We start from the raw sequence: 26,424 nt of genomic DNA on the forward strand, positions 1-26,424 counted from the left end.
TATTTGTACATTTGTCATACAAGGGAATCCTCACCTCGTCTACCCCGCTTCGCAGCTGCGAGATTTTGTGCATTTTCTGGCGGTTGAGGTCCCGATGGCCGTAGGAGAAACCACGGCTGGTTTCAACCTCTGCTTAACTACACCTGTGTAGCCAATGCTTTCTGCTAAGTCTTTCTCAAAACACGCCGGTTCGAAGTGATCAGCAACAGAGTTTGGAATGCTTGCTAGGCACCCATAGCTGACGACGTTTCTTTTCCTGTCGATTGACTTTCCCTATCCACGTCACATTTTTTGTCACTTGGAAAGCCAAAGAAACTCTTGCCACGGCCTAAACCATTTGCGCAACAAAGTGCCACACAATAAACCATCGTGAAATCGCTAAATCATACGACAACAAATATACAAGGACGGGAACAACAGCAGACAACGCTGAATGAACAGGCTGTTTGGCTCATGTTACGTCACAGCGCCGGATAGAGCCGAAGACCGGAAGGTGCTAGATGCAAAAAGCAGAAGGCGCATTCGGAATCATATTTATCGATTTAACTGCTGTATATCTGCTATATAATCACTTTAAAATGGCAGATGTGGTTTGTAAAGGGGTGTTAGAGTTATCAAGAACATTTTAAATATCTTTGTCCTCTGAGCTTTAAAAAACCCTTCAATGTGGCTATATTACAACAATTCTGCAAAGATGAGGTGTGCCAGAATTCCTCCACAGCGCTGTAAGAGACTCATTGCAAGTTATCGCAAATGCTTGATTGCAGTTGTTGCTGCTAAGGGTGGCCCAACCAGTTATTAGGTTTAGGGGGCAATCACTTTTTACACACAGGGCTAGGTAGGTTTGGATTTTCTCTCCCCCTTAACAATAAAAATCATTTAAAAACTGCATTTTGTGTTTGTGTTGTTTTTCTTACCAATATCTAAATTTGATTGATGATGGGAAACATTTAAGTGTGACAAACATGCAAAAACAAAAAGAAATCAAGAAGGGGTCAAACACTCTCACACCATTGTATATAATTAACAGTAAAAATTCATTTATACTTTTGTATTCAAGTACATTATTATTATTCAACTTGCCTTTAGTCTAGGAGTTGAATCAGTGCTTCTAACACAGTATCTGTACTTCCAACTTGAGTACAGAGTGAGTACTTTTGCCGCCACAAAAAAATGCCTAATATCTTTCCTTTGACACCAACTCGTCCATGTGCTTAAAAATGTTGGGACGCCTTGCATTAATGCAAAGCTCAAAGATCCAAAGACACAACAGACACACTCACCGCTTGCTGTTCAGAAAGCAAGGTTCGGCCCATAGCTTGTGGTTCAGTGCAGTCTGGGGCCTGGGGTCTGGGCACAGAGGAGAAGTCCGAGCCGCCATTTTTGGCCGCTGCATGGCGCTGGCTCAGGGTGCGGTTGCAGGGGTAGGAGAAGGAACGGGTCGGGGTTGGGATGGGAACACGGGGACGCCAGGCGCCTTTGAGCTGAGCATGGCTGGGCATAGCAGGGGGGTGGTACGGGGGAGGCGGGGGAGGTAGCGGCAGGTGGAAGCCAGCTACGCCTTCCAGCTCTGTGAACATGCTATCCATGGCTGGGCTGCTGTTTACACGACATCGACCCACCTGGCGCAGAGCCAGAATCGGACTCTCGTCTCCGAACCGTTCGTCAGGAAAGAACTTGGACGGGTTCTGAAAAGACAAAATTGAATAGAATTTGCTGTGCCGCCTCAATTTTTTATCTGCTTTAACTTTTGCTATCCCTTTCGTCCCATTGCTTTCCCCCTAACCTGTAGAAGTTCGGTGGCTCCGTCAGCCAGACCGAACTCCCGAAGCACTCGCAACTGAAGCTCGTAGCTGACTGTGGCGCCCTCTCCGCAGTTGAGGGCGTACGCTCGCTGCACTTGCTCTGTGTGTCTCAGTTCCTGTAGCCTCCGGATCATCTCCTTCACCACCGAGAGCTGCGGCACTGCAAGACACACGTTGGAAATAACATGCAAACAAACGAAATGTAATCAGCCTTGAAAACTGTGTATTTGTGCTGAGACAACTGAGGCAATTAATCACATCAGAATACAATGTTTCCCCGCTATGTCGCGGCTCATAAATTGCGCCTTTTTGTAAGAGATTGTTGTTGTTTTTTTTATAGGTTTTTACAGTATACTTGTTTACTGTACTGGAATTTATCTCCTGCAATAAATGGGGCCTTCACTGTAGTCCAAAAGGGAATGAGGAATAGAGAAAGTTCAGTTTCTCCGACAAAGATCTTACCTGGGATTTCATTGGCTACAACTGATGGAGCAGTGACTGAGTTAACGGTCATCTGCTGATGGTTAACCATGTGACAGCACTGCGGCACGGCGTTGTTGACCATGTAGAGGGTGTCTGGGACGTTGGACATGCGCACGAGTCGTAGACGCACTAGATCAGTCTGCTCCACCATCATTTCATCCAGCACTGACTGAGGAGACAGAAGAGAAATAGAAACTTGGTTTCAAAGCGTTCGCTAATGTTTCACACTTGAATAACAAGCTCATAATGAGTCGATCTGGGCTGTTAGCATGTTCACAAAATAGACACGGCGACAGCTCGTTAGGGGAATATGAAAATTGTCATAGAATCCAATTTTTGAACGAGCATAGCATTATTGATGCTTTTGAGCTAACAGGTCTGCTGGGTCTGTCATCATTTGAAAGCCAAATCAATGTCTTACCTTTGTCTCTTCTACATAAGGAGAGAAGAGGCGAGGACGCACATAGATGCCAGCGTTCTTCTGCCTCAACCAAGCATTGGCTTTCCCACCCTCGGCCATTGGCAGCATGTCTGACGGAGGGGTGCTTATCAAACCTCTTTTGAGCTGTGGATGAGAACAGGGTGTAAGACCACCGTGACGCATGCATGCAGAACGGGTTAGAAAAAATAGCGAAGGAGCGCTAACCGCATCAGAGAGGATGTCACTGTGTGGAGGCAAAATGTGCTCGGTTCGAATGAAGGGCAGGAGGGGGGACAGGATGTCCTTCAGCTCTTCCACATCCAGGTCTCTTCTCTTTACTCCTCGCTTGTTGACAGCTGTGGGCTGTGCCGCTCAACAGATTTGGCTCTGCCCAAATGTGACCATATACAGCCACATTTTAAATGAAAGCATATAGATATACAGAACTAATTATACTACATCAAAGTTGCTATGACGACGACAGGTTTAAAATTGTGTTAACTGTAATTTAGTTTAGCTTTTAAAGATGACATGACAAATGAGCTTCACTCTAGACCAACCCCAGCTGACTTTGGGCGAGAGGCGGGGAACACTGGACTGGTTGCCAACCAATCGCAGAGCACATTTAGATGAAAAAACATTCACACTCACAATCACAGACACCATGCAAACTTAATTTAACTCAGAATTTGGTCAGGGTATTAATAATTTTAGGATTAATTGCTTGTCTGTCCACATTACGTTTTGATGAGCATCCAAACATACAGGTACAGGTATGTGCCAAAAGAATTTGAATATCGAGGGAAAGTCCATTTATTTCAATAATTTGTTTCAAAAAGTTCTTCTATGTTATATTAGTTCACCACATATTAAGTGAAATATTTCAAGCCTTTATTTGTTTGAATTTTGATGATTATGGCAAATTCTGCAACCGATTGAGATGAGCAGCACTTTAAATTTAACATGGAAAATCCCATTTTACAAAGTCTGATGCCTACTTCGCTGTCAAATCTCAGTAGATTAGTTTGTCATTTGTTTATTGCTGGAAATAGGCCGAAGCCTCCTGTCAAAATTGTATCAATTTCAGATTAACACCCCCCACCCCAATCTATTCTATGGGCCAGTCCCTACTAGCGTGCCTTATCTATTCATTTATTACAAATTATTGACCAAGTATTAAAAATGGCTTGCAATGCAATGTTAATTGCTCAACCAATATGCCGTTTTTCTGGTTTCCTGAAAAGTGATAGTTTTGGAGATACGAGGATTGCCGCCGGATGCCAGCATTATCAAGGATCACCGTAACTAAAAGGAAATCAGAAATTCTCTGAATCCAAAGTAACAAAATGGCAACAGTACAGTGATTTCATTGGTTCAGTGGAGCTCTGCTCTTCTTATAGGGTCAAATACGGCTGTGTTTGATATGCGTTTAAATATATTTTGGAGGCTTTAGTAAGTGTGAAAAGTGTTCAGAATCATTGGAGACTGTGCTAAGAGGACAATTATAGAGTGTATTATCTTACCCCTGTCTGCCATCCTCTTAATAAGCTGCTGCTCGCCCCACTTAACAACATACTTGAGAATGTCCTGCTCACTGGCCTGCAAATGAGACGAAGATGCAGAGATAGGGGAAAGGCGGAGGCGGACGGGTGGAGGGAGACAACATAATTATCAGGACAAGGAGGTCAGATATTGTCAGGGGAAAAAACAAGCTACTAAATGAGGATAAGGTGAAAGTTTGGACAGTGTTACAGCAAGGTGCAAACCTGGTTGGCTTGACTGTGTAGTTGGATTACAACATATCACCTCAACTGTCTGGCTAGAGGCCCACTGATGACAGCCCAGAAGTTATTTTACTTTGGGAATGCAGCACTAAACTCTGAAGGAGATGTTTTAGCAAGTAGGACACCACGTACGGTTATGTCCACAATATTTGGAAAATGACAGCGATTACAGTGGGGTAAAAAAGTAATTAGTCAGCCACCAATTGTAAAAGTTCTCCCACTTAAAAATCATAGGTATACCTCACCGACAAAATGAGGGGGGGGGAGACAAACAAAAAAACAAAAACAAAAATCCAGAAAATTCACATTGTCTGATTTTTAACCCAACGGTAGTGGTGGCGAACAAAAGTGTGTCTTAACTTTGTTAACATTATCTCAATTACTGCCAGCCTTCCCAGATAACATGGATATTTGACTTCTAAAGGCGTCAATGGCAGTGAATAATGTTAATGACCAGTCAACACTTGGAATAAGATTATATTGTGCAAAGGAGGCTTTCATGATGTGTAGCGTCTGACGCGCTCCGAGCCTCAGCCTACACCGCTTCAGTGAAGTCAACTCTCAGTTAATTGGGTGTGTGAAACTATAAAATAGGTCTATGCCAACATTGAGACAGCTAACAAGGTAAACGGTTGGTTGCACTTTTGCACTGATGGTTTTTAGCGTTTTAGTCTTCAAAACAACTTAAGAGCCGATGACAGAAAAAAAAAGCTTAACATTTAGCTAAAACTTCACCATAGCAACTTTACATCACAATGAATTAGGACAAAATACACAAACGTCTCACAGTATCACAAACACTAACCTTGTGCCTCATCGGTGGGTAAGGGAAGGAATCAAGGTTTTATAGCATTTGGTTCCATCCATTTAAAAATCACTGGTGCCGAGTGAAGTTACTTTTCGTGCCAAAATGCTGACATCTGGTGCGTACACTTAAAAATAAAAGGCTACAAGCTTAAAACAGGAACTTAAAACTTGCACATAAACCATTTGATGTGATAAAACAGTCCCAAATAATGATTTTAACAATGCTATATTTAGCTTATAGCTGAAACAATTAATAAATAAGTCAATTGGGTTAGTTCCACACCCGGAACCCCGGGTCAAATGTCCGTTTTAGTCTCTGCTGTGGGCTAATAAGAAAATGGATTTTCATAATATGGACACCCTTTATTTAAACCAAATCGGAAACGAGAATCGTTTGGAACAGGAATCAAAAAAAGGAACCGGAATCGGGACTGGAATAGTTGAAATTCAAACGATGCCCAATGCTAATTGCGGAGGAAGATAGACTTTCACTGACTCTGCGCGGCTCGCTTCACTCGTTCTTCTCCCTCTCTGCTGAGCAAATCAGACAAGCTGAGGCTAATGATGCATGGCTAACTGCTACTCTATGTTAATTCACAACTTGGGCAGCAATGCCAGCGCATTTTCCGTACTTTCGGACCCACGCAGATGTACACGAACTGTGTCACCTTGTTCGCCCGACACTTAATGGCTCCATAAGACACGTACGTGTAGGTAGTGAAAGTGAAATTAAACTGTCAGATGTATAGGCGGACTACTTTCAGCCAGCGATGGCAACACGGGCAAACCAAAAATAGTAGTCCCATGACAAGCAGTTGAAGGAGGTTTGATGGAAAAAATTATCTTCAATTTAGGCTTATGTTTTATTAAATTAACTGAAAAAAAATATATTAAGTTTGGAAGCACTGTGAGCTCATGTGGCTCTATATAGAATTGAGGAACAGTTGAAAGGGTGTGTCACGATCCTGCCATTTGAAAGACGACAGGTTTGTGTATTTGAAGACAGTGATTTTCGGTTTCGATACAAAATCGTAACAGCCTTACATGCCAGTAATCAGATACCCCGCTGGCATAATAGCCTGGCCAGTGGAAGAGATGCAAGCCACTGATATCAAAGACAAGAAAGCTCTTTATAGTGCACCAGGCATACCACCCCAAGTCCAGCATCCTGAGGCTATGGCTATTTAAAGGCTGGGGTGGGGGGGGGAAGCAAATAACACGGAAAACTCTACTACACACAAAAAAAATTAATAAATAAAAAGTTGACGTAAGCCACCACGTTTCCAAATGAACATTACCTGCAGCCACTTGTAGAAAAACGAGTGAGGGAGAAAAATTACACGAAGAGTCAAGATGCTGTGTGTGCAAGCATGTGGCGCAGTCACCCACTTTCAGTTGTAACCAGTGATATGAACAACAGGTAGTTACAACACGCCCCTATGACCTGGTTACCTCTTTAAAGTTAAATGTATACACTTCTATACCCTTTTTCAAATCCATTGTGGTGGTGTATAAAGTCAAAATCATAAAAAGTTTGTCATTGTGCAAGTACTTCTAGAACCATAAATGCATCAGTTGCAGTTTGAGACAGCTGTAAAAGAAGACAAACAGATGGAGGAACCGGCATGGCTGTTAGCTCACCTGTAGGTAGTCTGACTGGATTGCGCTGAGAAGGTGCTCCTTGCCGAGCTCATAGAGAACATCTGAGGTGACAACCTGACAGAACTCCTCGCAGAGGAAGTGCATGGCCTGCCTGTGTACCCACTTGGACCCATAGGGTTGCGAGCTCCACTTGAGGATGGGCACGAGCGAGTCGAGAGACAAGCTTTCTATAATAATGTCCTCACAGCCTGTGGGGTGACAATGTGAGAAGGAAGTCAGTGAGACAGAATTTGACTATCATTTCGAGGACTGGAGTCAAGATTTTCAAGTAAAACATTTGAATACTAAAAGCTAGGGCTGGACGATTATGGTCAAAATAATAATTGTGATTATTTTGATGAATATTGTAATCACGATTATTAGTCACAATTATTCGTGTTTTCAACAAACAATATTTAACTTTTTTTTAGTGCAAAATAAATCTTTAAATACCGGTAAGAATAAATGATAGACAGCAATAAAAAAATAAATTTACCCTAAAAAATTCAACTTTACCAATGGAACTGAACTGAACTAACTGAGTGAAAGTGCAATCACGAATTGCAATTTAACGGAAGCAAATACAGTTAATGCTTAAAACGCAATAACATTAAGCTACAAGCACTGACTTTTCATTTGAAAATCTCCAATTTAGTGAATTGTCAAGGAGGATACGTCCCCGTCGTTCTGCTAGATTGGTCAGTTGTGCACTGTTACACACTGCAAAAGAACTCGACAGTTGTGATTTCTCTCTCTATTCTAGGGGTTTTTTTTTTTTTTTTTTTTTTTTTTACTGCAGTCAGGGCGCAGCTGATATCTCAGACAATCGGGATCATTTAATCTAGACTTTACACCGATCTGATTGGCTTGATTGATATCGGCCAATAATTAGCATTTTATGCTGATCGGCTGATCAGCTTTGTCATAACTCGCCAATACGATCAATCACATCATTGATTGGCTCCGATCAATGACTTACTCTGCGTCGCCATCGTGTACAGTATATTTGAACCCAAAACCTAGTTTATTGTTAGCCTTGTTGCGTCTTTTGACGTAGTACTGTAAATATCTGACCACCAAAAGTTATTAAAAAAATAAAAATTGTCAGCGGGGTGGGACAGACAACACGTAATGCGTGGATCAGACTACAAGACAAATTTCGTCTTTCACGATCCCATTATGTCAGACTACTGCAATAAAATATTGTATTCCGATACCACCACATCCAATCTTTTACGATCACTGGGCTTTATATTGTCAACTCAAACGTGACCGGACACACTCATTACCATGGCGGCGACGACGGCGACAACAACAACAACAATTGCTCGCGCCGTGTGTATATTGAGAAAAAATGGGGGAAAACGTGTGCTGGTGGTCACCGGTGCTCGGGGGAGGACTTTAATTCAAGGCTTGTGTGAGGTATGTTCACGTACTTTTAATACGATACGGCTCGCAAGCAGACAACAAAACATTATGTAGCCTAGTAAGCTAGTGCTAGCACTAACGATTGTATGTAAACATGCCAGCATTCAGTCGAGTCATTCTCAAAGGTTTTGGTGTGTGAAGTAATTGAATTACAATAATTTAATTACAGTAAGTTAGGACCCATTATTTCTGTCATGTTGTAATGTTGGTTTGACCTGACTGATTAGAATACATGACCTGAATAGCAATCACCTTTGACGATACTCAGTATACAGTACACCAGTATATACAGTAAATGTTATTTAAATAGACACATTGCTACATCTTGTGATCGGCCCCAAAAATCCTGATCGTGTAAAGCCTAATTTAATACTGGCAGCTAAAAAGGCGATCACAGGTGCGATAATCGTGCACTCCTACTAAAAGCTATTCCCAAGGCACACGCCAGTATTTTTACCCTCTCATCCACGCACCCAGGGGAGTCTTTTTCAACCAACCTCCATATCCTCCTAGCTGTTTCTCTTAAATCAAAGCACATACCAGAACAGCAGGCAGTGGTTTAACTCAGCAACACACTGGCCCACAAAAATGACTTGAGATCTTGATGTGTTTTTGCCATCTCTTAAACTTGATGAATAAACATTGGCACCTTAGTAAATGTGACTCACACACTTTGAAAACATGTATACACAAATGTGCATGGATTAAACTTGGATTGGAAAAACGCAGGAGGAATCTGTAACGTTTTCACAGGTCACTTTGTGGGAACAGTTTGGGGAAGGCCTCAAAAAAGGTCTCTGACTCGGAAGATAAAACTTTTCCGAGGCAAAAGCTATTATAGCGGCAAAGGGGGGACAAACACAACACAGTAGTACCTCAAACATCAAGCAAAATGCTCCAGACGTCAAGTGTTGGAGATCACAGTGATGTAGTAGAAATGCTGTGTCACAGTCAAGAATTTCTGAGTTTGAAACTTGAATCAGGCTTTGCTGTGTGGCGTTTGTATGTTCTCCCCATGCTTGCGTGCATTTTCCTCAGAAACTGACTTCCTCCCACATTGCCAAAACTAAATAAAATGAATTGTCCATTAAGAAGTTCAAAATCTTATTTAAACAATTGCCCATCTAGTTACAGTCAGATTATTTGACGTAAAATAGCGTTGAAATGCAAACAAATTGTTTTATTTTATGGAAAAGATTGTGTTTGACTGCAAGTTGTACTATATAGTTTCTTTCAGTTCCTGTCCAGCATTTTTGTTCATACGGTGTACCTATGCTTTCAGAAGTCCAAGGACACACTTTTAAATTTTTTTTCTAAAAAGCAAAAACAAAAAGTGTGTGCAATGCACATACGTGAATGCAGTTCTTAAGAATGGAAGCGCCGTAACACTTGAGGCACTTTCAGTTTTATCAGCAAGTCACATACACCACCAGGAAGGGGAAAACCCAGAATATTTGGGAAAAGCGAAACAAAAAGCAATGGGCACTTTGCCTTTTATTATTAAACTAAATGACTGTTCTGGTTTCCCCGCCAGCTGTGTCTCCGTCTTTGACAATCTTCTCTGCCGTCTGTCTTCTTTAGTTTTTTAGCAATGGCCTCACATGCAGCAAAGTAAACACTTGCAAGCAAACAGCTTTGCTCCACATTAGTGCATTAAAATTCACAGCAGCCTCCCATCTAAAGAGAGAGCACTTTTATTATGAGGTGAAAATTTAAATCTACTGCGCAACCGTAGTGAGGAGAAGCAGATCAGAAAATGGATGGATGTTAGAGCCAATATGAACTCTCCACAGTTGGTAATCCCACACAACTGTTGTACAATTGAGCGACTCCATTGGATGAAATCTTACTTGTTATGCAGCGTTCATTGTTAATGGAGCACATACGTTCTAAAAATCACAAAATGGCGACCGCAGTCGATGGCTTGTAAATCGTGTGAGGATCACTGAAGCAATGCCACTGAGTGAATCAAGCTGCAACCACAAGCAAGAAGCTGGACGGTCAGCTGAGCGCAAACGGAAGGGGAGAGAGAAAAAAAAATTATAATAAAATAAAAACACACCGGCGCTCTCTGTAGGTCACTTGAAAAATAAATAAGGCTTTTAATGCAAACACCAAAGGCATGAAAAAGGTGAAAAACAACAACAACAAAAAAACACTGTAAGGGAGGTCTGGGGGGGATCACCCAGGCTCCTGCAGAGAATGTTCTTGATTTTAACATAAATTAAACAATCTGGAAGACTCTGAACAGTACAATAAGACAAAATAAACATTTTCTTCACGCAGAAAAACATTTATTTACACCGCTCAAGTACATGGTGATATACAAATTTAAGATTAAAAATAAATTTGCCTAATTTATTTGCTTTTTTGTTTTGGCCTCCAACTTGAGCCAGGCCCATCTCCACCTGCACCTGATGCCTGCTTTAAGCTGTGCCACATGAATAGCATCCACCTGTTTAAGCGCTCTCATTCTGGAAAAGAATCAACTAAAATCATTGTCTGTTTCACTTCATTTTTCACTATTACCAAGTTTAAAGGCTAATCCCAAATGCATCCTCCAGCTGTTTTTATTGGCCATTGGTAAATTTGAAGTTAGTTCATTCTGTGTTTTGACATAATCCCTAACATCGCTCTGTCGCTTAATATATTTAACTTTAACATCCGTAAACTAATTGGATAAATGTAGGCGGCGTTTCCCAATTAATACAAGATGTACTAGGGTATCAACTCTTGTCGCCGATGTTACGTGTGCTTCGTGGTTCCGCTGGGACCACAATCAAGGCCACGACCCGCAGCACCTCAACATGAAAATACAAAAGACCAGTGCAACAAATACAACACTGGTTGATCTGATGAGCAAAAATGTTGCTTAAACATAAGAGTAGCAATACAGGATGTCTGCTCCAGGGGTGGGTAGAGTTGCCAAATATTGTACTCAAGTAAGAATACTGTTACTTGACAATAATGTGACTCATGTAAAAGTAAAAAGTAGCCCTCCAAAAAATTACTTGAGTAAGAGTAAAAAGTACACAGTGAAATAATTACTCAACTTTACTCAACTACTGAGTAAATAGTGAGTAACGCCCCGTAGGCACAACGATCAGCCGGGCTGGCTTATCGAGCTTTAAGACCTATCCCCGGGAAGCCCAATAGAAGACGATGTGGGAGGTCATAAGACTTTCTTGTGTCCTTTGATTGGTTAGCAAACAGCGCCAATGCGGAAATCTAAGTCATAGTCTCAGTCACGAAATAGTTGATAAATAAGCAATAATTGATAAATAAAAGTAGCAACCGACATTTAGATCATTGTAATGGAGTAAAAGTTCCGTTACTTCTTAACAGTAGAAGTGGCGGAAGTGTTTATTCTGGTCTTGTCAACTCCTGTGATTTATCCAAAGGCGGTCCCGAGCGCACAGGCGAAACATCAGGCCGATGCGCCAGCATATTAGTCTGCCGCCGAGTACTATGCACAATTACATCTGTGTGTGGAAGTGGCTCTAGCTGCCAGTACGAAACAGTCTATGATGACAGCGACGGCGAACCCCCCAGAAAATCTCATCGGATCTGTACAATTAACAGAAATGGCCTATTTTTGAGTTCTAAACGGCGACTTTCGCCGAAAAGCGACTGATTTGCATGTATGTAATAAAACTTGATGGCCAGGTGAGGTGGAAATCATAAAGAGATACAAGTCTGGATGATAAATAAAGACGACTTATGGTGCTCAGCTGCTGCAGAAACACCTCCATGGCTCCAACTAACACAGACAGCAGCGGAATGCCGTTGAGGAGCACAGGATGGCGATGACAGCGTGACATGCCTCCTGAAATAAACCTCTGCTCCTCCAAAAGAAACCTGGTGGCCACTGAAAAAGGTGTAAAATGTTATTTTATGTGAATTGACTTCCCTGACATTTTTTATGATGACATCTTCTGGTGTAAGAAATGGCTACATACTGTAACCACATCTTGACTGCACTATATCAAACCACACTAATATGAAAACATGAACAACAATATCATGTACAATATGAAAACATGAATAACTATCATGTATGTGGGATAGATCATTTTACAATTGAGACTTTTGCCCCTTTTCCATTGTACCGGTTCTAGGGCAAAATGCTGCTTCACCATGTTTGCTTTGGAATCTGTGCTCCACTATTTGACTGTAGATAGTCTGTAGATCTCAAAGCCCTACTGTGTTTATATTCCATGTATTCAGGACCTAAACCATTTAGTGATTTATAGACCAGTAGCAGAACTTTAAAATCTATTCTAAAGCTGACTGGGAGCCAGTGTAGACTTTAGAATTGGAGTAATATACTGTGACCTCTTTGTTCTGGTCAGAACCCGAGCTGCAGTATTCTGAATGAGCTGCAGCTGTATGTTTTAGTGTGCATGCATGCTACCGTATGTTTTAAGCTAGTGTATGTTTTACCATGCCTGCGCCCAATAATACGGTGCACCTTATGTATGTGTTAAATACAGAAATAGACCCCGTAACTGAGACTTCGCCTTTTAATACGATGCGCCTTATGGTCGCAAAAATACAGTATCTCAGTTTTGCTGTGGTTTAATTGAAGAACATTTTGGCTCATCCAGTTGTCTGTTTTAGACAGTGACACAACACCTCAATTGTACTGTAGTCATCTGGAGACACTGCGAGATATAACAGTGTGTCATCTGCATACCTATGATAGTCAAAATTAAAGTTCTGAAGATTTTACCCAAGGGTGTGTATTGACAATAGCCTTCATCCTGTCCATCACACCTAACAGGGCATTAGGCTAGTAGAGAGTGAGTTTTGCGTTGGATTTTGCATCCCTCCCTGCCCCATTGATGTGGGAGATTGCAAATGTTCGCTCGTTCGCTCGCTTGTTCGTCCGTCCATTCATCCATCCATCCATCCATCCATCTTCTGTTCCGCTTATCCTCACTAGGGTCGTGGGCGTGCTGGAGCCTATCCCAGCAATCTTCGGGTGAGAGGCGGGGTACACCCTGAACTAGTCGCCAGCCAATCGCAGGTGCTCCCTCATCTCATTCCTCATTTGTTCCTCCGATTGTTTGGGTGACGCTGGTGAGTCCACCTCCACCTCGTGTCACGTTATCGCTTGTTCCTCCGATTGTTTGGGAAAAACTGGAGACTCCTGTGCTTTTTGTCCTTCAGCTGCGTCAACAAGGCCAATATTTACCTTTCGGGCTGCTGAATGACGTACACAGTAAAAAATGCCAATAACTTAACCCCTTGTCCATTTAGACAGAAACCGTCTGCCTTGTAAAGATGTCTGATTGTCAATGAAGCTCACGGATAGTGCAGTACACACTTCTTTGAGCCACTTATTTCATTGACTGAAGGCCTCTTTATACTCCCGCACTTGCGCACCCGACAGTGCCCGCATTGCATCACGTGACGGACGCATTGGGCCACACTGCCCCTATGCGTCACCTAGCCAATACATATACACTTTATACACTTTCGTTAGGAGATCCATGAAATCTCGCTTCAGTACCTCTGATTGGTGCTTGGCAACATCTAGGGTGCCTGTGTGTATAATGACAGATTTCACAATTGGGTGCTCATTAGTGATCTCCAGGATTTTTAAGAGATTTCAGACAGCATATCATTGGTACTTTGGTGTTCTTCTCCCTGCAAAAACATTTCACAACCTTGACTGCTCCATCACCAACTATTCATGTTTGGGGTGCCATTTTTTTCTTGTATGATTTAGTTTCATACCTTTCAGTGGTGGTGGGGGATAAGCATTCTTGACCAGGTTATTGTAAAAGTGGCTCAAATCTATTTGTAAGTCTGATGTCAATGTTTTGGATTGACTTGCGTCCCCTTTTCTTGCCCTTTGCTGTTGCGACCGTCCACAGCTGCTCTCTCGGGGTTAAAGAAACATGCAGGCCAGCCGGATTCCTCAGTAATCTGCTGGTGTTCTGTCCTCCCTTTTAGATGTTGTGCCATAAGTTTAGCCTTTGCTCCTAGTAAATTCCAGGGACAACTGCTGGATGATCCATGACCGTTTCCACAGTCCCACATCTGTCCTCTTTGTGGAGGTAAGTGGCTGTGTGTTAGCACATTTCTGCTCATCATTTTGAGGCATCGGTGGAGTGGTTTCATTCCCCGACTGTCCATTTACATCCACATACACCAAGACGGTGGATTTTTGTTTCCAGGAATGCCATCTTCTGTAGCAGTTTGTGACAGTCTTCAGTGGAGAAGGGATGAATCTTGTTGCTGGTCTCATTGGTAATAGCAGACTTGTGCTAATTAGCAGGCCACTGTCACGTAATGGTGAGGGGGTATAAAAAGAATATTGGAATATGGCAACAACTGACTATCTACAAAAAAAAGTACAGTCCCACAGGTTTAAAAATATCCAGGAGTCGCTGCTAAAAACAAGCTTATTAGCAAGAAAAATTTAAACAGAAGGGAATCAAGCAGAGCGAGCAGAAAAGCGTCTGCACTGTACGAGTAAGAGAGCATCTGCAAAGTATTGTTCGAAACTCCCCCCCCCCCCAACCAGCATCGCTCCGCCCCCGTGTGGTCGCTTCTCCATTACACTTTTTCGAGGCCAAGCAGCGACAACAGCACCGCTTTTCAGAACCTCCAACCGGGTTCTAAAACGCAGGCAGAGGAGGGCCATGACATAACTGTTATCTGATAGGCCAAAAGATGTTGGCATTTCTTTAAGCGCGGTGACTTGTCACTTTCCTGATCACGGTGTCTAAAGGCTGCCACATACTGAGCGCCGCCTCCGAACCCGACTGAACGTAGTGTGCGTGATTAGGTGACCGTTTTCATATCCACAGTCTCGCTTTTATTCTTACAAACACCCTCTCTCTTTAGCGACCTGCTTCTTCCTTAACTATTAAGCTATCTTATTATGGTGTAAGGAATGTGATAAAGTACAAGATACTGAATACACAGCATCAAACTTCATCATCATCCACTTGTGAATCGCTCATGTGCGGGGGTGCATACATGATGGTCCGGTCCAGTTGTCTGTGGTCGACTGAGGAGGTGTGGACATTTTTGTCCATATTGGAAGAAGCAGAAATACAGCGAGATGGAAGGCACGACAACAGACGAGTGAGTCACCTTCTTCTTGATCCCACTCCAATTCCTTCCACTTTTGATTGGTGCCTGTTGTAATGGAAACACAACGGAGGCCAGGCCAGGCCAGGCGAGGCCAGGGCACAGTGGGCGCACAGGTTTGGCAACAATGAGACCCTGCAATTTACCATCACAGAGTACAAATACAGTAATCCTCAGCTATATGACGGTTGTTGCTTCGCGGTCCCGCTAAATTACACATTTGTATTTGTACAATTCGTACCATATTTTTGTGTTATCCATTGTTCTTGTTCTCTCTCAATATATTATGTTTCAGCCTGCCACGATAGCAAATGTTTTTGCACAATTTATTTTCCACAAAACCATCACGATAAACGATACTGTGGATGTTTTTTTTTTTAATGCCACTGATATAATAATGATATAGAGCATAATAATTCAAGTACATCCTTTTAATAAACAATGAACTTTCAATTCTAAAGAACATTGAACATTGTATTGTAGAGCAATACATATCTTAATAAAATAAATAAATCAGACCCAGGCTCTGTTCGCAAAAACTGCATTTAAACAAATAAACATTTGGGACATAGGTATAGAGTCATTAACCCACTACAAAGACAAAACATTTCTTAAAGCCTGCCAAGTTTGAATGGATGATTAAGGCAAAAAAAAAAAAAGGACTCAAAAGCATTTGGGCTTTTTTTTTTTTGTTTTTAATCCGACGCCGTACATTTTAATCACTTATTTTTATTTATTGTATGGATGTTGTGTTATGTAGTGTATAATTTCTGCTGCCTGTATAGTTTCTGCTGCCTTTTGGATTTTGAAAAAGAGTTTTGATCTCTTAATAAGCTTTTACCTGGTTAAATAAAGGATAAAATACAATGTAAAATAAGGCCCGCCCTAGAGCTGCTGGACTGTGATGTGAGACCTATCAATCAAATGATGCTGAAAATAAGTTTGCTGAAGTCAACTACTGCCTGAATATTGATAACGTGTGCCACTGTGGTTATGGTTTATAAACAGTTAACTTTTCTGTGTGTGAGTGTGTGGGCGCATGCATTATGTAGGGCTCACACACAAAATTCAGAGCGCTGATGTTTTAACGATGTCACAGCAGCCGAGTGAGCTTCTTAGCTTCAGCCCTTAGCAGGATAGTGAAACTAATAAACAGTTAACTTTCCCTTTGTTCCAGCTGTGTGCATCTACGGAGCAAACGCGGTTCTGCCAGCGGCTTGCTGCGGCGTGAGCGGCGCGGAGGTTGTTACCCCAACAATGAAAATTTATCGATTCCAATGTACGGAATGACAATCCGACCTACTCTGCCTCTTGATTGGCTAGCACCAAGACAGGATTTGTACTTTTGATTCATTGCGTGTGGAAGCTCTTCAACAACACGAACGCACACGCAGGGCTGGTCTTAAACCACACGTCTATAGACACAGATTGAAATTGCTTCATGCGTCCCTGTTATTTTTTGTGTCTCAGAGGCAGGGCGCACATCAAACGAGATCTCTGTATGTGTATAGTTGAACCCTCAACCAAAAAAATAAATTAAATAATTATAACTCCTACAAATCTGAGACCATGGTCCTCAGTTGGAAAAGGGTGGCATGCCCTCTCCAAGTCGGGTATGAGAACCTGTGGAGGAGTTCAAGTATCTTGGGGTCTTGTTCACGAGTGAGGGAAGAATGGAACGGGAGATCGACAGGCGGATCGGTGCGGCGTCTGCAGTGATGCAGACTTTGTATCGGTCCGTTGTGGTGAAGAAGGAGCTAAGCCGAAAGGGGCCCTTCTCGATTTACCGGTCGATCTACGTTCCTACCCTCACCTATGGTCACAAGCTGTGGGTTGTGACCGAAACAAGATCCCGGATACAAGCAGCCAAAATGAGTTTTCTCCGCAGTGTGTCCGGGCTCTCTCTTAGCGATACGGTGAGAAGCTCGGTCATCCGGGAGGATCTCAGAGTAGAGCTGCTGCTCCTCCACATCGAGAGGAGCCAGATGAGGTGGCTGGGGTATCTGATTCGGACGCCTCCCGGACACTTCCCTGGTGAGGTGTTCCGGGCACGTCCCACCGGGAGGAGACCCCGGGGATGACCCAGGACACACTGGAGAGACTAAGTCTTTCGGCTGGCCTGGGAATGCCTCGGGATCCCCCCGGAAGAGATGGATGAAGTGGCTGGGGAGAGGGAAGTCTGCTAAAGCTACTGCCCCCGCGACCCGACCTCAGGATAAGCAGTAGAAAATGGATGGATGGATAATTATAATAATCCCTAATGTGCACATGACAAACTGTGTCAGATTAGATTGGGGAGAAAATGTGTGTTGCATGCATCTATAAAAAAAAAAAAAAAAAAATATATATATATATATATATATATACACACACACACACACACACACACACACACACACTACGGGTGTCCCGTAACATCATCGGACCGCATCTAAAATCTCCTGTATAAGCACTCTGATAAAAGCAGTCCATTCCAGACTGCAGCACTTCTATTTTGCAGTTCCCGGATCCAGCATGCAGAGCCCATGTGATCACAACAACAGCGTGTGCTCAGGTGCTAACAAACAAGCAAGAGGTAGGAATGATGCAGGTCGCATGGCAGAATTTAATGTTAAAGTCTGAAAAAGTTGCAGTTGAGTGGGAAATTTATCATGCACAAGTTTCCAGTGTTGGACCAGAACTTCTGAAGTTTAATACTACCAACTTCATCGCGTATTGATGTAGCATCACAAAAAACAGCATGAGAATTTTCACATGACCATGGAGGGAAAGACACAAACCTCTTGCTCCCTCAAACAGCCAGCGCTGTCTTAAACAATTGCAAAGCGTGGTAAACTACCACGGGACAGCAAAAAGGCGGTGGTGAGTAATGTCTGGTTTAACATTTAACTGAACCCCGTGAGCCTTGCTACATTATTCCTATCCGCCACTGCATTGTCGATAAAAATATACCCCAAGTACAGAAAGAAGTTCAAAAGTGTAATTCGTCAGCAATGTGGGTTCCGAGCATCTATTCGGAAGACCTGTATAGCTGCATCTTATAATTTGTAGAGTACATTGAGCTAACCCCGAGTGAAAACCAGACTTGTGATTGCTTTGTAAAGTAATACCACAGTGGATGTCCATTGCAGGCTGCTACTCTGCAATCTTATAATTCTGACACTGAATTTAAAGACAGCAGCTGTGAAGAAATGTAAACTGTAATGGAGAAAGTCAGAATCATGCTCTTCTTACCATGTCAGCTGCAATTATTAATTTTATAGTAAAGCCACAGACAGCGTAGACTTTAAAATTATGCCTTAAAGCATTGCAGGGTTGTTGTGAAAGATGTGTAAAATGTGATTTCCGAACTGGAATAACAGGAAGCTGCAGAGGAGACAAGGATGGCGACTTGGGCAGGATGACATCGGTTATCTCGCCAAATTCCTCACTGTGGTTTCATGGGAACTGATTAGTGCTGCACTGCTCAGTGGGAGAGGGAGTGCAGATAAAAATAGCCTCTGCATTGGGGGAGCTGTGGGGATGGCACCATTTGCTTGCTCATCGGCAAAGCTGTCAGAATGACAGTGACAGCACAACTCCAGAGTGTGAGATGGTGTGTGATCAGCTGACAGCGTTTGTTTATATCAGACCACCACATGCCAAGAGATTTGCGACTTTTCAGTCTATGTATCAGAAGTAACTCTGCTTTTATATTATTTCTCAAAGACAATTTAGCATGTCGAGCCAATTATGTAAGAAGCTACATTGTGCTCACAGCTTCTACTTAAAAAAGAATTTATACATTATTTATTAATTAATATAATTATTTATTTAAAATAAGGCAATAAATACAGTACATTGGATAAGTGATGCCAGAATCACCTCAAATGACTTCTCTCAATGTGAAGGCGCTAAGGAGGAAGCTGCCATGGAGAGACATCAAGTTTGCCATGGGAGGGACTGATTTGCACGTTATATAGGAGACTATAAACTATCCATCCACCCATTTTCGATACTGCTTATCCGCAATAGGGTCACGGTCGTGCTGGGGCCTATCTCAGCTGACTCTGGGTGAGAGGCAGGGTACACCCTGAACTGGTCGCCAGCCAATCGCAGGGCACAAACAAGCATTCGCACTCACATTCAAACCTACGGGCAATTTAGAGTCGTCAATTAACCTACCATCCATGTTTTTGGAATGTGGGAGGAAACCAGAGTACCCGGAGAAAACCCACGCAGGCACGGGGAGAACATGCAAATTCCACACAGGTGAGACCGGATTTGAACCTGGGTCATCAGAACTGTTAGGCGGATGTGCTAACCAGTCGAACACTGTTCCGCTGACTATAAACTAAATAAAATTAAACATTAATTATTATGATACTGCATGACCACAAACACCACATTATTAGGTGTACAATGATGCAATTGTAATGTCCTATATTTCTATACCAGCTGCTGCAACTTTAACACATCTGACCGGAGAAAGCAAGCTACACAGCAGTTTGGTAACTAGAAGTCATACATTTTAACATATAATATTCGATCCATCCATCCATTTTCTGAGCCGCCTATCCCAGCTGTCATCGGGCAGGAGGCGGGGTACACCCTGAACTGGTTGCCAGCCAATCGCAGGGTGCATACAAACAGACAACCATTCGCACTCACAGTCACACCTACTGGGCAATTTAGAGTCTCCAATTTATGCATGTTTTTTGGGATGTGGGAGGAAACCGAAGTGCCCGGAGAAAACCCACGCAGGCACGGGGAGAACATGCAAACTCCACACAGTCGGGGCCGGGGATAGAACCCGGGTCCTCAGAACTGTGAGGCTGACGCTCTAACCAGTCGGCCACCGTGCCGCCTATAATATTCTAATATTATATTAAAATATTTTAACATATGATTAATCTAATCTGCCTTGAAGGGTGGAACATTAACTGGAGTGGGAAAAAATGCAATGCATGTTTTGCGATACCAACAAACGTTAGCCCATAGAGCTAGTTTTCAACAAAACAGTCCAAGATGAAATACAACGATGCAAACCATGCAACCAAATTATTAAAATTCATGAGTGGTTATTGACATAATCATGCATTAATAATTTGTCCGCATGTGTGTCGTTAATGGGAACATAATGGCTTACCCTGTGCCAGCATGCTGAACTCCAAGAATAAAGCGATATGGTAGAGCTCCATGGCCTCCTCTGTGCGCGTGCTGGCCCCCCGGCCCCCTGAAACCAAGGCTTGTACCTCTCCGAGGCTGCCCGCAGAGTGGCTACCACGTAGAACCAGTCCCAGCTCCACCACATCTGTGTACATGCAGTGGAGAATCACCTGCACATATTTGCGTGGGATGATCGACTCATCCAGCACAATACGGGTCGGAGTCTGCAGCGTGCGCTCAGTCATTTCCTCTCCAGTACGAATGCGCCTCTGCAAAAGGTTTCTAAAGAAAGGGGAGCGTGCAGAGAGGATAGCCTTATGAGCTCGAAGGTCCTCATCTGGGGTGCCTGGACCTCCACCGCCTCCTGAGATGGCAGCTGGCACTCCAGCACCTCGCTCATTGAAACTCTCGACCATTTCAAAGTCTGAAGAGAAACTCAGCAGGGCATCATAGTAGCACATATAGTCAAACAAGCCCTTCATATCTGCTTCCAGGGAGTTGGGCGTACCAAACTCCTGACTGAGCTGCACCAGCACGTCCACATTCTGGAGTCTGGAATCCTCTGCGCTGCTCACTCCGAATTCTCCGGTGTACAAGTACTGCAGTAGCGCAGAGAACATGGGCACATCGATGCCTGCTGTCTCAATGTCCATGTGGACCTCCACTCCATAGCCAGGGGAAGAGGACAGCCGAGTCTTGAAGAATGGGCAGCGAGCAGCAAGGATGGCCCGGTGCGCTGGGAAGCAAGTTCCTTGGAAGATGAGGTCCACGTCAGTGCAGTACTTATGCTGATAAAGGGCAGCCAGATCCCGAGGCAAGCTGGGGGCCTCAGCTCGTGCGAGGCTGGCCTGGAAGCTCAGCTCCTTGAGTGCCGCTGTTCCCTCATATTCCTCCACCAGGGCATTAGTGTCTCGGACATCCCAGCCGGACAGCAGCTCCCGCATCTGCCGGGCGTGATCCGCCGAGCGACTGGACTTTCTTCGTTTGATGAACCGCCGTTTGAGGGTAGCCAGGCCAAGGCTTTTCTTCTTCCTGTCGGTTGGCCGCTCGTGGCCATGCTCCAGGCTGTAAAGCTTAGACTCCCAGGCGTATCCTTGCTGCGAGTAGGACGAGGTCCCTGGAAGAAACACACAAGCAAATGTACTTGAGCTTCAGTTGAAGTTTCATTCTTCAAAATAGCTTATGCTCAACATATAATACTAAACAGTGAATCTGAAGTGCATTTTTAAGTGAAAGACAACATATCAAGCACTATTTTCTTCTTTCAAATTACAAAGAGAGTCGCACACCACCCTGACGCAGCTACCAAAGCAAGAATGGCTGACATGCAATGGCAATACAAACAATAAAAACAATCCCATCACTTTGCTGTGGAACAAACTTAAAATAAGTTAATTGCATAAAACATACATTATAAAATGCATGTTCCCTGTGTAGAGCTCTATAATTATCAGTCCATTTGAGCACTAAGGCTGCATCATTCAAACTATTGATGGTATGGATTATTGGCCAGGACGATTACTGGCGCCAATATTTCCAATTTTGACGCATAGCGGCATCGGCCTATTTTAAAGATTTATTTTATTTTTCTGATAAGAGAGCAATTTAAAACTGGGCAAACCTCAGCCAACTATTTATTTATTTTTAATTAACTTAATAAAAGATGCTGCTGGCCCAGGGAACTCCGTGCACTTTCTGTTTGAACTTAAAGAGAAGTGAAAAATTGACATTTCAGTTACAGTCCCCTCCAAAAGTATTAGAACGGCAAGGTCAATTCATTTTGTTTTTGTTGTAAACAAAAGACGTTTGGGTTTCAGATCAAAAGATGAATATGAGACAAAAGTTAAGAATTCAAGCTTTTATTTCATGGTATTTCCCTCTAGACTCGGGACAGAGCAGCTTTTATTTGAACCCACCCACTTTTCAAGTGAGCAAAAGGTATTGGTACATGTGACTGATGGGTGATTGTCTAGTTGCTCAGGTGTTGCCTTTTAGATTGATTGCTTAAACAGATAGTGCTTGGTTTTAGCTTTGGGTTTCACCTGTGAAAACTGCATTTGCTGTTAGGCAAACGAAGACCAGAAAACTGTCTATGGGAGAAAAGCAAACCATTTCGAAGCTGAGAGAAGAGGGAAAATCAATCAGAGCTATTGCACAAACATACAAACATAGAGCATAGCAACAGACATCGAAGGTTGTCAAAGGTACAGCAGGTGATGACAGAAACATTGTGAGAGCTGTGAAGGAACACCCAAAGACAAGTCAGTGACATCACTGACAACCTCAACAGGGCAGGGGTGAAGGTATCACAATCGACTGTTCGAAGAGGACTTCTAGAGAAGAAATATACAGGCCATACCACAAGATGCAAACCACTCATCAGCAAAAAGAACCGGAAGACCAGATTGAATTTTGGAAAGAAGTAGAGAGACGAGCCACAAATGTTTTGGAAGAATGTTTTATGAAATGATGAGTCCTAACGAGATTAACCTCTATCAAAGTGATGGTAAGGCCAAAGTATGTCAAAAGAAAGATTCAACACACACAAGCTCATCTCTGAAGATGATGGAGGTAATGTCATGACTTGGGCTTGCATGGCTGCTTCTGCAAAGGGCTCACTCTTCTTTATTGATGATGTAACTCATGATGGTAGCAGCAGAATAAATTCTGAAGTTTACAAAACCATTTTGTCTGGAAATTTACAGAAAAATGCATCCAGGCTAATCGGGAGAAGCTTCTCATGCAACAAGACAATGACCCAAAACACACTGCCAATACAACAAAGGACTTAATCAGGGGGAAAAAGTGGAAGGTCTTAAAGGCCTCTTTATACTCCCGCGGTCGCGCGGCCGACAACGCCCGCATTGCATCACGTGACCGATGAATTGCCACGCGCAGCACGTCTGCGTAGCTTGCCGCGCACCCGACAAAAATAGTTGCTGCGCATAGAATGCTGCAGAGATCATCTCTCGTGATTGGTCCGTTTTAGTCACATGCTGTGATGACGTACCAGCATGCCCATTGGTTCTACATACCATCTACGTCGCCGCCTTCTCGATCGATTTTGCAGCATAATTAAACGCATCATCTGGTCAGCAAGGTCCATTTGTTCTGTCGCGGTCGCCATTGTTGTTGCTTCGTTCCTTGTTACTGACAGGAAAGTAAAAAAGTCTACCGGAAATGGCAAAAGAAAAATGCAGAGGAAACGCCACCCTGTGATGTCCTAGCCAATACCAGCCGTAGCGACACCCCCGACTTGGAGGAGAACTGCAGCACACACTTAAGGCTTCTTTATACTCACCGCACTGACGTCACTGCGGCTGTCCAGCGCGTAGTTTGCCTGTATACTCGAGCGCAACCCACGCCGCAGTTTTGAAAATGTACTAAAGTTCACCTCCAAGTCGGGGGTGTCACTACAGCTGGTATTGGCTAGGACACCACAGGGTGGAGTTTCCTCTAGCATTTTTTGGTCATTTCCGGTAGCCGTTTTTACTTTCCTTTCAGTAACAAGGGACATAGCAACAACAATGGCACCTGTGGAAAAATTGACCTAGATGACCAGATGATACGTTTAATTATGATGCAACCAAGGGCTTGAGAAGGCGGCGGTATAGATGGTATGTAGATCCAAAGGGCACGCTGAGTATGTCATCACAGCATGTGACTAAAAGGGACCAATAACGATAAATGATCTGCGCGGCGTTCAACACGGAGCAAAAAATATTGTCGTGTGCGCGTCAACCTACGGAGAAGGCCCGCGCGGGGCCTTCCTTCAGAAAATGGATGGATGGATGGATGAACTATACTGCCTCGATGGAAACTTGGCTTGAGTGGAGCCAATGTAAATCTAATGCTGGAGAAAAAAAAAATAAAAAAAATATCCAGGGGCTGGATCGAAAGATGAAAGGTCATAAATACTAACAAGATGAAGTAAAATTAAAATGACAGATGTCAAAACAGCAACAACTGTTACTGGAAGTAGGGGAAAGACATGGATAAGGTCACAGTGAGAGTATTGATGTTTACAAGAGAAAGGCTATGCAGTGACCTCCCACATTTGTTCCTAGAGAAATATTGCACAAACACTAACCATAAACCAGTGGTCATGGCAGAAATGTGAAAAATGCATGAAGGAATCATATTTTGTTGAACGACTACTACGAGGACTGCAGGAGCTTGGGGAACATTTAACAACAGCTGGAGGTGGAAAAATAGGTGTGCATAACAATGGTCTTTGTCTCTGAGGGTCTCCGCTTACACGTGTGGTTATTAGTGGGTGGTGTGTTAGGTGCAATCCTGAATTATTTAAAAGAGATAGGGATAATACTGTGGTGTATTCAAATATTGATTAAAACGTTCCGAAATACATCAACGTATTTTTTAACATTGAAAATATAGCAAAACCTCCAGATTCCTCTATTTCTATTACCATTGTTTTCTAGGGGAAGAATAATTTTAAAATACGAGGCCAATCAACGTCCCAGAACCCGTTGCATTAGACTAATAATGTACCATTGTATATACAATAGAATACAGAATTAGTGTGCATTATAGTTACCAATAAAGGTCTGCTGCGTCTGTGCATTGGCTCCCATGCGCGAGGAGCATGAGTGTGGATAGCTGGATCCATTGGCACCCATCCTCACGTCTCTTCACTTGCTACGTGGGGGTCCCCCCTCTTGCCGAGTCATTCTGCTCAGGCGATGGCACTCCCTTCAGTCCTCAGTCGCATGTCCGCCACAGATCCTCTGAAGAGGTCCCAGAGCCCCAGGCCCCACCTGCCATGTCTAAACGTTTAGGAGAAGGAAGATGAAAGAGGAGCGGAAGAAGAGGAGGCACCAGTGAGTGAGACATTTGTATCCAAGAAGATGATTTGAGTTCAAAAAGGACTAAAATAAACAACCATGCGGGGATAATAACATAATGAGCTACATCAAAGTTTAGGAGCCTGAACAAAGGGACATTTAATGTTATCGATCACACCCTTTCTGCTGTATTAATCTCTTGAAACTAAAAATAGCAATAAAAAGGTTTTTAACATTGTAAGTGTTGTAATGAGAGTCAACGACAAATGAAAAGCAGACTTTTGGTGTGTTTTCTGATTAAAGCATAAAAACAACACAAATGTGGTTAAAAACAAAACCAGAAACCATTTGCAACTTGTCAATGATGCAATAAGCAATACCACAATTTAGTTCTGCATATGTGGTGTGTTTTGGTTTGTCAGGCAGTAATAATTGGATTACCTTAAGACAACCATTCACCTCAAAGCATGTTATCATATTTCTCAACAGCAGACATTCTATGATGAACAAGTAGGATAAACATAGATATAAGTAATAACATTAATATGGTTTAAGTCTAAAAAGGATTTTCTGAAAAGCACTTTTTTTTTTTTTAAGATCATAAATAATAGCAGACTGGGGTCAGTTTTTTTGGACATTTTACAATAGATCTAGTTATGTTGTACGCTGCAAAATACCAACCCTTTGCTGGGTGCCGCTTCTCAAATATTTCCAGTTGTGGCATATCACAGTACAAATTCAACTTTTGACCATTGAATTGAATGAAATAGAACCACCACCAATGGTTTTGAAAACACCATATTTTACCGTTATTAGTATAACCTCAAGAGATAAATGTAAATGATGACAATTTCTCTGTCGATGTATGATGTGAAAATCTTTTCGTACCTTAAAGTTTTAGTCATGTCCTATCACCAATTTACAAGCAGAACAACATATTACATAGATCAGGGGTCCCCAACCACTCGCCTGCGAATTGTATCGTCCGAGGCCAC

The 26,424-nt window shown here is 42.8% G+C and overlaps 1 protein-coding gene across 1 annotated transcript in view; it reads right to left on the reverse strand.

Moving 5' to 3' along the window:
- Positions 1–26,424, reverse strand: part of btbd7 (BTB (POZ) domain containing 7) — a 44,187-nt gene that overhangs the window by 4,265 nt on the left and 13,498 nt on the right. The window contains 10 exon segments of the mRNA XM_061695740.1: positions 1,284–1,688; positions 1,787–1,965; positions 2,268–2,457; positions 2,710–2,853; positions 2,935–3,063; positions 3,065–3,096; positions 4,233–4,308; positions 6,942–7,150; positions 20,605–21,741; positions 25,183–25,411. Of these exon segments, the coding sequence (XP_061551724.1) occupies positions 1,284–1,688; positions 1,787–1,965; positions 2,268–2,457; positions 2,710–2,853; positions 2,935–3,063; positions 3,065–3,096; positions 4,233–4,308; positions 6,942–7,150; positions 20,605–21,741; positions 25,183–25,264 (2,583 nt within the window). The 5' untranslated portion in view covers positions 25,265–25,411.

This window comes from Phycodurus eques, chromosome 14 (genome assembly GCF_024500275.1).
Source record: "Phycodurus eques isolate BA_2022a chromosome 14, UOR_Pequ_1.1, whole genome shotgun sequence".
NCBI classification, from domain to species: Eukaryota; Metazoa; Chordata; class Actinopteri; order Syngnathiformes; family Syngnathidae; genus Phycodurus; species Phycodurus eques.